Source organism: Bactrocera neohumeralis, unplaced genomic scaffold, assembly GCF_024586455.1.
Source record: "Bactrocera neohumeralis isolate Rockhampton unplaced genomic scaffold, APGP_CSIRO_Bneo_wtdbg2-racon-allhic-juicebox.fasta_v2 cluster11, whole genome shotgun sequence".
In the NCBI taxonomy this organism is placed as follows: Eukaryota; Metazoa; Arthropoda; class Insecta; order Diptera; family Tephritidae; genus Bactrocera; species Bactrocera neohumeralis.
In genome coordinates this window covers 3,470,327-3,484,425 of record NW_026089624.1, presented here as the reverse complement: position 1 = coordinate 3,484,425, position 14,099 = coordinate 3,470,327, and the positions used below count along the sequence as shown (strand labels likewise).

The window sequence follows — 14,099 nt, the reverse complement described above, 5'->3', positions numbered from 1 at the left end:
ATTTTAACTAAAAAAGAGTAAAAAAAAGTCAAGTTTGAACATATTTTTAAACAACCTTAAGTACAAGTTTTTTGGTCAAAAACCACTTTTTTTCAATTTTTAAAAAATTTCTAAAATTATACACTTTTTTCGGAATTTTTTTAGTTTAACTGGAAGATACATTATTAGAAAAAATGAATCTCTTTGAATTTTTTATTTCCGATAGAAATTGCAACCTGCATCCTGCCCGCCGTCCGACAAATGTACATGCGAGATGCATCGGGCAAATGCGTCCCAAAGGCAGAATATCAAAAATTTCTTATCCAAAAAAATTGTGAACGATGTTTAAGTATATAACTATAAACCCTAGAAAAGTTTCTTTAATCACTTATTTCTTTCCTTCCCCAAAAAAATTAAAAAAATCGATTTTTTTAAGCCTCTACATAAAGCAGGCTCCCCCCCTTAAGCGCTTTTTTAACTTTCGTACAGCAGATTTCAGTTGAAGCAGAGTTGAAGTGGAGCGACTTAACTGACACTTACAAGTTTCTCTATTTCATTATTGGCATTATTGGTGATCTTTCTAAAACCAATTGGTTTATCGTTTCTTTTTGGTGTTGCCAATACAGCTGCATTAATTATTACATCATTAAATCCTCTTATACTTTTATCAATGTCTCTTCCTGTATTTATTTTGCAATCAATATTGATGTGGCTGCTGACATATTTTCAATACTTCAACTAGTTAATTTTATGAGATGACTTTCGGCTAAAATATCATGGGTTGTTCGTATAACTTTATTAGTACAGGAGAAAGATAAGATGATAAGTCTGTACATGTACCATCTGTCATAAGCGATCTATATATATTCTTGACTACAGCAAAATCTATTAAGTCTGGTATTTTTTTTCTATCACTGGGCCAGTATGTGGTCTTACCAGGAGATATTATGTCCAGGTTAATATGTTTATTCATAATAGTGTGGTACAGCTGTCGTCCTTTCGGATTAATAAGACGTGAGCCCCAGTACGTGTGTTTTGTGTTGTAATCTCCACCTGCTAGAAAACTTTGACCTAGTGGTCCACAAAAGTCTTTAAATTCGCTCTTTGTAATTTTAAAACGAGGTGGACAGTATATAGCCGTAAGCTTTAAGTCACAACCCCGATTTTTAGTGAAATTGTTGTAGTTTGTAACTGTGGAGTAGCATGAGATACATACTAGAGCATAGTGGTTTAAACGATTTCTAATCAACACTGCCGTGCCACCATGCTCTTTTCCAGATGATTTGTAACATAGAGTCTAAATCCCGGTATATTGAAATTATTTTTATTTGTTAAATGAGTTTCTGATATACGCATTACATATATATTTTTTTCAGACAGAAATCTAATGATCTTTAATTTAGGTTGGTTAACACCGTTATCATTCCATATACAGATATTTAGTAAGCTCATTTTAACTTAATAAATTTTGCAGAATTTGATGTTGTGATTTTATTAAATCTTGGATCATGTTTTGCATGCTAGACATAAATTGTGTCATACACTGTGTAGGATTTAAAATCATAGTTTCAATACCTCCATTTGGAGGATTTTGTGGCAGTTGCATTTGCACAGTGTTACCTTTCACTACATTTGCATAGCTTCCTTGCATATTATTATTGACAGAAGTAATAGGATTTGATTTCTCTGAGGTTACTAAAATTTATATGGTTACGACGTGATTGAATGCCTTGTGACAACTTCGATTTCAAATCTTTATATACAGGACAACCCCTGTAGTTAGCAGTGTGATTTCCTCCTATTTAATTCTTCTTTCTTAAGGGTGCATTTTGAAGTGGAATGTAAATCACCACATACCACACAAACACTGCGTAGAGTGCAATATGATTTGGTATGCCCATATTCTTGGCAGTTAGTACATTGTACCAGACCGTTTCTTTTATGTGGTTCTTCAACAGTTACTCTACGATGCAGCAAACAGAATATATGTATATAGCATGGGTCTCATTTTTTTAAGTTGATTCAAATTCGGCAACAATTCAGTTTTAAAGATTGGCTGTGGTACTTTGTTCCTATTAAATATATGTATTTACAACGGTTTTAATACCAAAACCCGCTTTCTTTCAATGCTTCTTTGTCTACGGCGGACTCTATAACCTTAATTACAACAACTAGGCCCTTAGAGCTCGTCAGTTGTTACGAATAATAATTCTTGTTTTTATTTGACAAAAATTTAACGATTTCCTTAAAACTTTTTTCAGTGTAGGACTGAATTGTCGTTTCATCCATATTGCCTTTTTTCAAAGGCACTAAATGATAATTGTTAGTACCTACAATTTCACTTAATTTAGCAACAAGAGTATTACTGCTACGCTAGCGCAAATATATTGGAGGTGGTTTGGCATCAACGACTGTGGTGGTACCCTTCCCATCGTCGTCTAAAGCATTGCTTAGTAAGGCAAATCTGTTGCCATTTAAAACTTCCGTTTTATTTTTAGTTGGTGTGACGCTGATTGCGTTGCTCTTTCTTTTCACCTGATCGCCGCGATGATTCATCATCGCCGTTACACTTTTTATTGCCAGCAGTTGTTATTGTTGTTGGGTCGACAAAGCTGAAGTAGGCATTTAAGGAATGCCTACGGGCAGTGTTGCCAACTTAGTGGATTTTCCACTAGATCTGGTGGTTTAGGCATGCCTAACAGCGAGATTTTTTTGGTTTTAGTGGCTAGTGGATTTTATAGTGGATTAGATTGTTCCAGTTAGTGGTGGTTAGTGGAATGATGTTAAATACATAGATAATATACAAATACCCTAAGGCTGTCTGGAAGAGATCGCTTTTTAGCGATAAGACTGCCTGTTGTTGTTACCTATATTGTTTTCTTTACATATGTTTACGTTAAGACCCTGTAGTGCACAATAAAGAATACTACTTACATACTTAATTTACCTAAGTACCCTTTGATTACTATCAAAGCAATATGCATATTTGCTGTGTTTTTTTATCATTTGATATGAAACTTTGCAGAATTTACTGATACAATTTATAACATTAGACCTAGTTAACATTTTATTCGTCTAAGATTTCAACCATAGAATTACTTCAATACAAAACTAGAGTGGTGTTCACTTAATTGACATTTTGCTTAGACATAGAGAGTGAAAGAGAGCTAGAACTGCAATATATAAATATCGGGTGATTTTTTAAGAGCTTGATAACTTTTTTTTTAAAAAAAACGCATAAAATTTGCAAAATCTCATCGGTTCTTTATTTGAAACGTTAGATTGGTTCATGACATTTACTTTTTGAAGATAATTTCATTTAAATGTTGACTCATGTGGTTTCAACAAGATGGCGCTACATGCCACACAGCTCGCGATTCTATGGCCATTTTGAGGGAAAACTTCGGAGAACAATTCATCTCAAGAAATGGACCCGTAAGTTGGCCACCAAGATCATGCGATTTAACGCCTTTAGACTATTTTTTGTGGGGCTACGTCAAGTCTAAAGTCTACAGAAATAAGCCAGCAACTATTCCAGCTTTGGAAGACAACATTTCCGAAGAAATTCGGGCTATTCCGGCCGAAATGCTCGAAAAAGTTGCCCAAAATTGGACTTTCCGAATGGACCACCTAAGACGCAGCCGCGGTCAACATTTAAATGAAATTATCATCAAAAAGTAAATGTCATGAACCAATCTAACGTTTCAAATAAAGAACCGATGAGATTTTGCAAATTTTATGCGTTTTTTTTTTTTAAAAAAGTTATCAAGCTCTTAAAAAATCACCCGATATATGTTGTAGTAAATATTTATATATTCAGTTGTATGATTAGTAGTCATGAAAGAATTAAAAGTCGTGCATATTATATTATATTGCAGTATAGTATTTTATTGTCATAGCAAACCAAAATCTAAGTACTCTATTTTATTATTTTTAATTATTTCTACTCTGTTTTAAATTTAAACTAATATTTCCCCGCTTGCCTTTACCACAGCGCGAGTCGAACGCCCTACCGCGTTCCAACGGGCGAATTAAAGACCCTAGTGATTTTACTATAGCGAGTTTGCAGCTAACACTACGCTTAAGCACGCGACATTTCACAAGTATCACAGATGGTTGTCCCTCATAAGTAATATTTTGTGTCGCACTGTAATTTCTAGTGGAATTCTGGTGGTTTGAGAGCCCGACAAAGTTTAGTGGTTTTCTGGTGGTTAATACTGCCTTATTTGGTGGTTTGATAAAAATAAAGTTGGCAACACTGCCTACGGCCTTGCTGGTGAGGCTGCGAAGTGCTCATTATTGTTTTTTTTTTTTGTTTTCACTTTTTGATTCGTGCACTATTTGTTTATGTTTATTATTATTAATTTGTGTGCACTATTTTGTTTTTTGTTTTGTTTTTTTTTACAATTCGATGATTATTATTTTTTTTTGTAAAGACAGAATTCACGGAGCGAATTAAATAAACACGTCCGTACACTTTGAACACTCTCTATTATTTAGTATTATATTAATAGATTTATGATAAAAAAAAATAAACTTTTTAATATAAAACAATAAACAATAACGTAAAAAAGATGATTAGTTTCGTAGTCACTGGGGTAAGTTTTGTTTTATTCATTTCATCTACAACTTTTTCAGAATATCGCGTTTACTGAATAAAGGTAAAATTCAAAAGGCTCTTCTAACTGGTCATCCAAGTAGATCTAAGTGCTTCAGAAGCCACACATGAGTCTTGTCAAGCTGTCATGTTATTTTTGTTCAGTATTGTTTGACATTTTTTTATGAAAAATCTTACATCTGAACAACGTTTATAAGTCGTTCAACACTTTATTACGAAAACTCAAGTTATGTAAAGAATGTGTTCCGCGCGCTTCGCTCACTTTATGGTCAACATAATCGACATACTGAGCGTACTATTTGCAACACCATCTACTATCATTTTGGTTGTTGGACAGAGCAGATTTCATTTCTTAAAATGCTTTCATAGCTTAAATTGCATAATGGCAGCAAAGATGAAATGCCACTGCCCCATGTTTTTTGTTATGTTGCATGGTAAATAAACATTATGTTAAAATTATTTAGGTTTAAAGATATCCTTTTTTTCCAAAAAGTACATTTGTAGAAAAAACTATATTTCTATTCTTTTCATTTTGCATATAAATTTTATCATCCTCATAAAAATTTTAACGGTTCAAGAGCTCAAACATCCGCCATATAAGCTTGAAGCTACCTATCCGACGCCATTTCGGGAATGATTATTTCATAATATCAAATGCTCACACAAGAACATTGCCAACCTCAATGGGAATGTATATGGCAGATTGTTACATAGCAATGTACATTGCAAGTGGGGATCCAACGGAACGTGTTGTTGTTTTAAGTGTTGCCAAAATTCCAGTAGAACGTGACATTTTGCCAAATTTGCAACACTGCTGTCGTGATTTCCATCTCGAAGGCACCCTTGTTAATATTGGTAGGCTAGGCTATAAGGAAAAAAATATATTACTAAAATACCACGTAAAGCTTTTGAGGAATAAGGTGGCGTGCGGCAGCCAATGTGCCACCATCTGAAGGAATGTCTTCTAAAGGGTGACCCCTTTGGAGGTTCCCTATTTTTTTTTTTTAAATAAAAAACACAGACTTCAAATTTATTGTGAAATGTTTATTATCATTCGTAAGAACATTCTTTGGTATTAATTCATGAAGACTATCTGGGGCTATCCAATCCAATTTTCGATTACTTGTTCAAGAATTTCGACTCGTAACTGGGGAACGACACGCGCGATGTTTTGCTCCAAGACCTGAATCAAAGAGGGATTGGCCGCATAGACAATATCATAATTTACATATCCCCACAGGAAAAATTCTAACGGTGTGATATCACATGTATGAAATATATTTAGACATCAATTACTAAACTTTAGCAATGCGCAGTTCCATTGCTCATACTGCTAGCAATTCAGATTTTTGGCAATCATAAATTGCCTTAAATATGCCTCTTCTTACCATCACGTTTTAACCGCAATTTGAACGCTTTGGTAATTACGTTTCTAGTTTATCATTTCTTATACTCTTGCAACATGCTGCTAAAGAGTATAATAGTTTTCTTCATCTAACGGTTTTTGTATCACCTAAAAATATTAGATATAAGTTTGTATCTACAAAAATCGCTAACAATGTACGTATATAAGTTGCACATACATATAGTATATTGTATAATTGTGAATCGTTTATGACAGATTTGTGGTTCCGATTTTTTGCACTTTTAATTGTGTTTGGTATTTGCGTGTTGCAACACTGAGATTGATAGTTAAATTTTTAAAACTTTTATCCAACGTCAATTAGTTGGTTGAATCGACATCAACGGCACTTCAATTCAAGAGATACCTTATATCTCTTTATGTTAAAAGCCAATTCATAATTATCGAAATTATATTTCAAATCATAAGCATGTGCGCAAAATTCATGTAAGAATCATTTGAAAATTTTATTACTTCAAAAAACAAAAGAAATAAATAAAAAAATAACAACACAGAGCTAAAGCGGGAGAACACTAATTTTCGTATGCATGCATACTTAGTATGTAGGTTATACTGATTGTTGCTTCTGCACAATGCAAAACCAGCCGGTCAGATATTTTTAAAATCATAACAAAAAATGACATTGGCATTTTCGTTGTCAAGGCATTGCGGCTACTTTGCTAGATTATGGGCAAAGGACGCAAATGCATTCATAATAAACAAAATGCGACATCTAACATAAAAAATAGAAGTGTTGATAAAAAGGTCTTTTATAATTTCAGATATACAGAAATATTTTCAAAGCATTGCACAGAGCAGTGTAACATTTAAACAGAAACAATGAAGTATATGCGTACTTTTTCGTCTTTCCACGCTTGAGGACCGGTTGATCATGTGCAGTCCACTAGAATGACTGTCGATTGGACTCCAGTGGGAAATTATGGTGCCATGTTTCTATTGTCACACATCGACGGAATGTATTATTACGATTTAAGAGCATTCAAACACTCCTCAGAATCAGTAATTCGTTGTTTTTGTTGGATTTTAATCTTATGCGGCACCCAAATTTACTTAAAACTGGAAGAATATTATATTATATATAATAAAGACTAGACAGTTTAATATCATGGTGATAAAATTTCAAAACGACCTTCTAATATCAAATCTATACAGTGTACAGTAGTCAGTTCGTGTATTGAATAGAAAAATTTCACAAAACAACAAGATGTGAGGCAAGTTTTAAAAACCTTTCGAGTCTACAGTGACTTCAATGTCATGATGCGTGTGTACCAACGCCACGTTTTCATGAGGCGAAGTGTCGAAAAAGAGCATTTAGAGCTAGCACACGTCACACCAAGTGTGCAGAATATGCGAAGAAAACTATGAATTACGGGGTATAGGCCAACATCGCAGTCCTTCAACGTCTCGTATGTAGTAATCGGTAACTTGTTACTTTTTGATTTTAGCTTCTGCCAATGACACTGCCAGTATTCAAGTTAAAGTTTGAGCTTCAAGCGTTGCACGTTGTTGTCATTATCGAAAAGGCCTTTGAACCTTTCTATCAAGCAGTCAGTAAAGTTTTCCGTTAATTTGCTTTTTAAAGCATATACTTTTTCTGGAAGCACGAAACTCAGTTGAAATCCATTCAATACTTCTCTAGAAAAGCGCGTCTTCAAATCTTGGATGATTGTATCCAACAGAGAAATGTACACTGAGACCCTGTAGTATTCTTCTCAAGTTCTCTTGCAGAAATTTTCGCGTTTTGTTTGTCAGCCGCAGATTCTTGTTTTTTTTCGTCAACTTTCAATTCTGCCGCCATTTGTTTGTGTCTGATTAGCATTGAAAATGTCCCTCAGCATCGTATTTAACATATTTGATGCTTTTACCAGATCGATCGATTCTTTAAGAAGAATCTTGCTGAGTGAGCGAGTTAGAAATGGAATATCACATATGCAAAAAATGCCAAATTTTTAATATTTGTCAGAGCATTGACGATCAAGGACAATTTTGCGGCAAATTGGATAACTGTTTCATGCCGTCGAACCCATCTTGTTTCACATAAGTGGATAAGTTGATCGCCAAGTACTTTTCCTAATGCGAACGAACGCTTAGGATACGTCTTCTTGAAAAATTTGTCGGCCTCTCTTATGGTATTGCATACCTTTTCCATTAATCGTATCTAACCACTGCGCACCTGCACACTTAACGTACTTCGTCAATAAATCAAATAAAGAAGCACAGCAAATTTTTAGCTTGATGTTGATGCGATACAAAAAAATTTTTTGAAAGCGTGGACGGGTCTCCAGTATACATATATGTATGTATCTATATACATATGTATATGCGTGTATATACGTATATATAAATGATGATGATGGCGAGACGAGTTGAAATCAGGATGACTTGTCTCTGTCTTGGCATGCGCATTTCTTAGCAAAAGAAAAAGTAAGGACGAGTTCGTAGATGGGCGTAATCGAACTGCCACGCCCAAAAAACATCATCAATCGAAAACATATAGAGTACCATAACTAAGCACTAAATTAAGATATACATTGGGACAAAAAACACCTGGGCGTTGTAATTAAAGTGCACGGGTGAATGATATTTCACAAAAATGTATTTGCTGAATAGGTAGGACTGTCCTTAATTACCATGCCAATTCTGTGGTCTCAAGCCATAACAACACAACTCCACTTTTGGCCAAAATGACTTATTATCATGGTTGGAATCTCCATACCTGATTTCACATTGTGTCAAAATCTTATAAAGATCACTCCAATAGTTAGCGAGATATTAACGAAAGAAAAACTGATCAAATCAAAGTGATTGCAAATTGCACAGGGAATAACAACACATCCCAGTGCTCTGACATCAGCTGATTTTCGCCTCACTTGTGCGTTTGTTCTCAGTTCACATTCAACAAGCGGAGCGGCTGGTTGTTCATTTTTTGCGTGCGGAAAAATAGCATATCTAACTTGTGCTTTTATTCCGAAGTAAGTTTGTTGTTCCGAAACTTACATAAGTATATTTGTGTTGTTTTATCCAAAGTATTTTTTTTCTAATGCCTACCATAACTTAAGTTGTGCTTTTGTTTTGTGCTGTGTGTCTTATCATTAGTTAAGATAACAAAAGATATGGTATTTTCCCAAAACGAATTATTTGCAACCAACAATTTAACTTCACTTGCTTTTTTATTCCAAGTGCTAGCTTAAAGAATGTCCTGAATTGTGCTTTTTTGCAGTACATATTTACATAGTGAAAATTCAAAACACAATGGAAGACCAAGGTAGGTTAAAATTTATCCGACATTCTAAGTGTTTGAAACAAGTTTTATTAAATTGTTCCACATTTTTTTGTCATTGAAGTTTCAGAAACGCGTGATTTACATCAATGGCCCTTCGAGAAAGCCAATTTTCATACGAGCCATTTTCCAGCCATAGGCGATAACTTATTCTTAAACATATTTCACGATCCCGTTGTACCGAATGAGACATCATGTAGTGTAGATTGCGGATTTGCCAATTTTTCACGCAATTTTACAAAATTGTTCTCAACTCAGATCGTTAATACATCTCCGCAACTATTCGAAATGGACTTTAGCAGCGATGATTCTATCAGAGATCCCGACTATATTGTTTCAAGTGCGACCACGGAATCAGAAAAGGAGAATCAACCTGTTTATATTTCGGAGTCAATATTAGAGAGTCCATATGCCGATACTGATGAAAATGTCCAAAACTTTACTCAACCTCCCAAAAATATAAAAAAAGACAGACAATTAAATAGAAATTCGGGAAGATCGTACACCACGAAAAAAGGAAAAGTGGTTGCTGGTCGCAAGTGCCTACCTCTCGAAAGTTGCCGAAAGAAATGCGCTCTGAAAGTACCTTTTGAAAAGCAAAAGCACATTTTTGAGGAATATTGGAGAATGGGCGACTACAAATCAAGGCTACTTGTCATTTGTGGACTCGTCGAAATTGGCGAAAAGCTATCTGAAAAAAAATCAACTAGAACGAAAATTCGACGAATAACAAACTATTATTCTGTAAATATTGATAGCGACAAAGTTGACGTCTGTAAAGGTTGTTTTTTGAAGTGCTTTGGAGAAACAAACAGTTTTTTGAGGAATGTGATTGAAAAGAAACTTAATTATCCAAAATCACCATTGGCCGATAAGAGAGGTAAGTCCACTCCAATAAACAAGCTAAACGAATCACAGGTCGAAACTATTACGCAACATATTAATAGCTTTCCTGCCTACAAAAGTCAACTATTGTCACTATTGTCGGCGTGATTCAAGTGCTAAATATTTAAGTTCCGACTTATCAATATCAAAAATGTACAGTTTGTACTGCGAAGAGGTTGAAACTCCTATAAGTTTAGCAAAATATTGAGAAATTTTCCACACAATGAACTTAAGATTCAAACAACCGAAACTTGATACTTGTAATAAATGTGACTGCTTTAAATCCAAATTAGACCACATCAATAAAAATATGCCAGAATATACAATGTTGATTGAAAAACAAGCAAGGCATCACGAAGATGCAGATAGAGCTTATAAATCAAAGGATTTTGATAAAGATCTGTGAAAATCTCATATAAATATAAAAACGTACACATTTGATTTGCAGCAAGTTTTACCAACTCCTTACCTCAAAACCTCAGTCTGCTACTATAAGAGGCAGTTGAATACTTATAATTTAACCATATACGATTGTGAAATGAATAAGGCCTTTTGCTATATGTGGCACGAAGCAGTTGGGCAGCGAGGTGCTAACGAAATATCATCATGTATTTTCCAGCATTTAAAGAAGGTGTCAACAGACGAATATGTTGACTCAATCGTATTTTATAGCGATTCATGCGTTGGCCAAAATAAAAACTCCTTTGTGGGCTCAATGTTTATAGCTTTCTTAGAGAGCAACCCTAATATTAAAATGATTGAGCATAAGTTCAGGGCATACACATATGGAGTGTGATGTGGCTCACGCCCTCATCGAACGAAAAAAGAAGAATACTACTATGAAAGTCCACCATCCACGTGATTGGTATCAATTCGTTCTTTCAGTTGGTACTAACAAAACGTTTGAAGTAATTGAAATGGAAAATAAATTTTGCCTTCTCCTTTCTTTATATCGAAAGAGAAAAAGGAAGACTTGTTAAGCATTTTAAACTTAATCGATCCCATGTTCCATAGTTTCTACAACAACTTAAACTCAGGAAATATACGGAATATTGATCTAGACATTGGCGATACCTTTACCTCAACTGAAAACATTGAGAACGATACCTCTCAATAGGATATCCTGTCATCATAAAAATCACTTTTTTATGTTTTAAATGGTGGACATTCACGTTTAGTTCTTTATTATCATATTGCATTACTTACTATTTTTTAATTTTATTTCATATTTTTCTAATATCAACTGATTTCAAAATCTTGTTGTATGTACTATAAAATTGCTTAAGTTCCAATGTTTTATTCTTAGCTTTCACATTTCATTACAAGAGGCTAATTTGTTTAAATAAATGCACTAATTTGAGTTCAATAACACCTTTATTTAAGAATGTATAATATACATAGGTATATGTTAATCAATGGAAATAAACTGCGGATTAATATACAACCAACTTTGACAAAAGAGCACAACTAATGTTATGCTAAACATATTTGGTTTAATATTACGGAATATTGGCATAACTTGAATTGTGTCGCCGGAGAGTAGAACCTTTAGTTCGGAATAATAACACAAGTTAAGTTATGTCTTTCAATTGTGTCAAATTACTTTAGGGAAAAAAGGATTGAATCACATTTTTAAGCGTATTTTAAAAACTACGGGCACTTACCTAAGTTTTTTTGCAGTATAAGATGGATATGATATCACTTGAGATATTAAAAAAAAAATCCGGGATTCCTTCAAAAACTTTTTTCAAATTTTACTTTGAATCTTTAAAATGCTCTACTGAAAAATCAAAAAAACACACTTGTTCTGTTATGGCTTGTGACCACAGAATTATGACTGTCAACCAGTTTGTTTAGAGCAGATGCATAAGTCGGTACACCTCAGAGTGCGTTGCGACTTTTACAATAGATAAAAATATCGAACATCTTTGTTGTCAAATTATGTACCTCTAATCAAACTTAGTGAGCGGAATCGTTGCGAATGTTGGAAAAGTCTTAGGGTGACTCGAAAACACAGGCCTACGAGTGGTACAAAGCCTTTGAAAGACGGTCGAGAGATTGTTGAAGACAGGCCTCGTTCTGGCCGGTGTTCAACCACTTCAACTGATGAAAATAAAGAAAAATGTTATAGTGCTTGAAAATCGTCAGGCAAGTGTTAAGAGATGGCAAGAGAGCTCGACATTTCTTGCGAATCCTTTCAATAAGGCTGAATTTTTTCAAAACGAATATGATTGGGACCGAATTTAAACCTTAAAATGCAATGAATATCATGAATCAACTACGGTTTTCACTAGTTTTGGCTCAGTGTGTGTTTGTTTTTGTTCCCCAAACCGAAATTGCCGATCCGAGGAACCTGTTTTCAGTCAATCGAAGAGATAAAACCAAATTCACTGAAGGAGATAAAGTCAAAGTGGTTATGACAAATGTTTCGAGGACTGGAAAAATCGTTGGAATACGTGTATTACATCTGGTGGGGATTACTTTGAAGGCGACAAAATAAATATTGATAAATAAATATTTTGTATTTTACTTACAATTTCTGGGTACTTTTTTGTTATAATATACAGGGGTTTACAATAAGAGTGTTATGCTTTAAAAAAAAATAACCACTAATTTTTAGGGAAAGTCAAATACTTTTCCACAAAATCAAGTCGTATGTCATAATGGCGCGTTCAATATTAACTTCTAAAGCTTGAAGAGAGTTTGTATATAAATTAATTAGTTGTAAGTAGTATAATGGTGTTAAATCGCAACTTCATGTAGGCCATTCATTGTCGCAATTTCTTGAAATAATCGAACCTTTAAACTTTTCTTGCTGTGTGGCACGCAGACCCGTCTTAGCCGAATTTACAACAGCGCGCTAGTCGTTCTTCCTTTCTACTGTTTAGCGCCAATTGGAGATTCCAAATCGAAATAGTATTGACCGCTCTTACTACAAATCATTCACCGAAAAAGAGGCTCTCTGAGCTTAAGTTTTCAGAAAAACTCTCTCAATTATATTAATAAAACCCACTTTACCGATAAATGCGAAGTTACGGCTGTTCAAAAATTAGTAAAAATAATGAAGAAATTCGCTATATTTTGAAATTTTTGTATAAAAAAGGGAAGAATACCACGCAAGCCACCACTGAAATTTGTGAAGTATACGGGGACGATGCTGTATCCGTTCGTGTAGCACAACAAAGATTCGCCTCCTTCCGTTCTGGAAATTTCGATTTTCACTAATGAAAGTTTTACACTGATGGAATAAAGTTTCTAGCGGAAAAATGGCAAAAGCGGTTGACCAAAATGGTACATATTTGTTTATTTATTTACTAAAGGACCCGTCCATGTTTTATTGTGGATGACACATAGATAATACTACTACTCTACTACTACCATCTATCAGTTAGATTATAACTATATTAGTTAATGAAATATAGCATTTTTGTGAAGCAACTTGTGTTAGTTTACAATGAAATGGATCACAAAGCTTTCTTGTCATACGGCGATACAAACATGTTTTCTCTAGAGGTTACTCTAATCTAAGCCCGCAACGTTGAAGGTTTGACCCTGTGATTTATTAATGGAAATTGCAAAAGATGTCTTTTCCGGAAACTGTAAGCATTTAAATTGGTAAATCCGATGGTATCAGAGAGGTTCGGGGAATCACTACATCTTCTCCGGTACCATATCCTGTGAGTATTGTGCACTCTGTTATGAAAGTTTTCACTGATTTTACCCACAAACGCGTGCCATTTCAAAGTTTAGTTAGATTCAGATTTCTTAATAAAATAACAGGACAACCTACATATGTACTTTCAACACCATTTTGTGAGGAGGGAGTCCAGAAGGGTTCAAAGAGCTTAGAAATTTTGTAGGAAAATAAACGGCTTCTTCCAAACCGAGAACAATATCGACCGAATAGTATATTT

At 34.3% G+C, this 14,099-nt stretch overlaps 1 protein-coding gene across 12 annotated transcripts in view; it reads right to left on the bottom strand.

Moving 5' to 3' along the window:
* Window positions 1-14,099, bottom strand: part of LOC126765669 (tau-tubulin kinase homolog Asator-like) — a 403,818-nt gene that overhangs the window by 183,838 nt on the left and 205,881 nt on the right. Inside the window, exon 9 of one of the 12 annotated variants that reach the window (XM_050483289.1) lies at window positions 5,091-5,462. The exons of the other annotated variants lie outside the window; for them this stretch is intronic. Within the exon in view, the coding sequence (XP_050339246.1) occupies window positions 5,458-5,462 (5 nt within the window). The 3' untranslated portion in view covers window positions 5,091-5,457. Of the gene's footprint in view, window positions 1-5,090; window positions 5,463-14,099 lie in introns of those variants that run through there. 12 annotated transcript variants of the gene reach the window in all.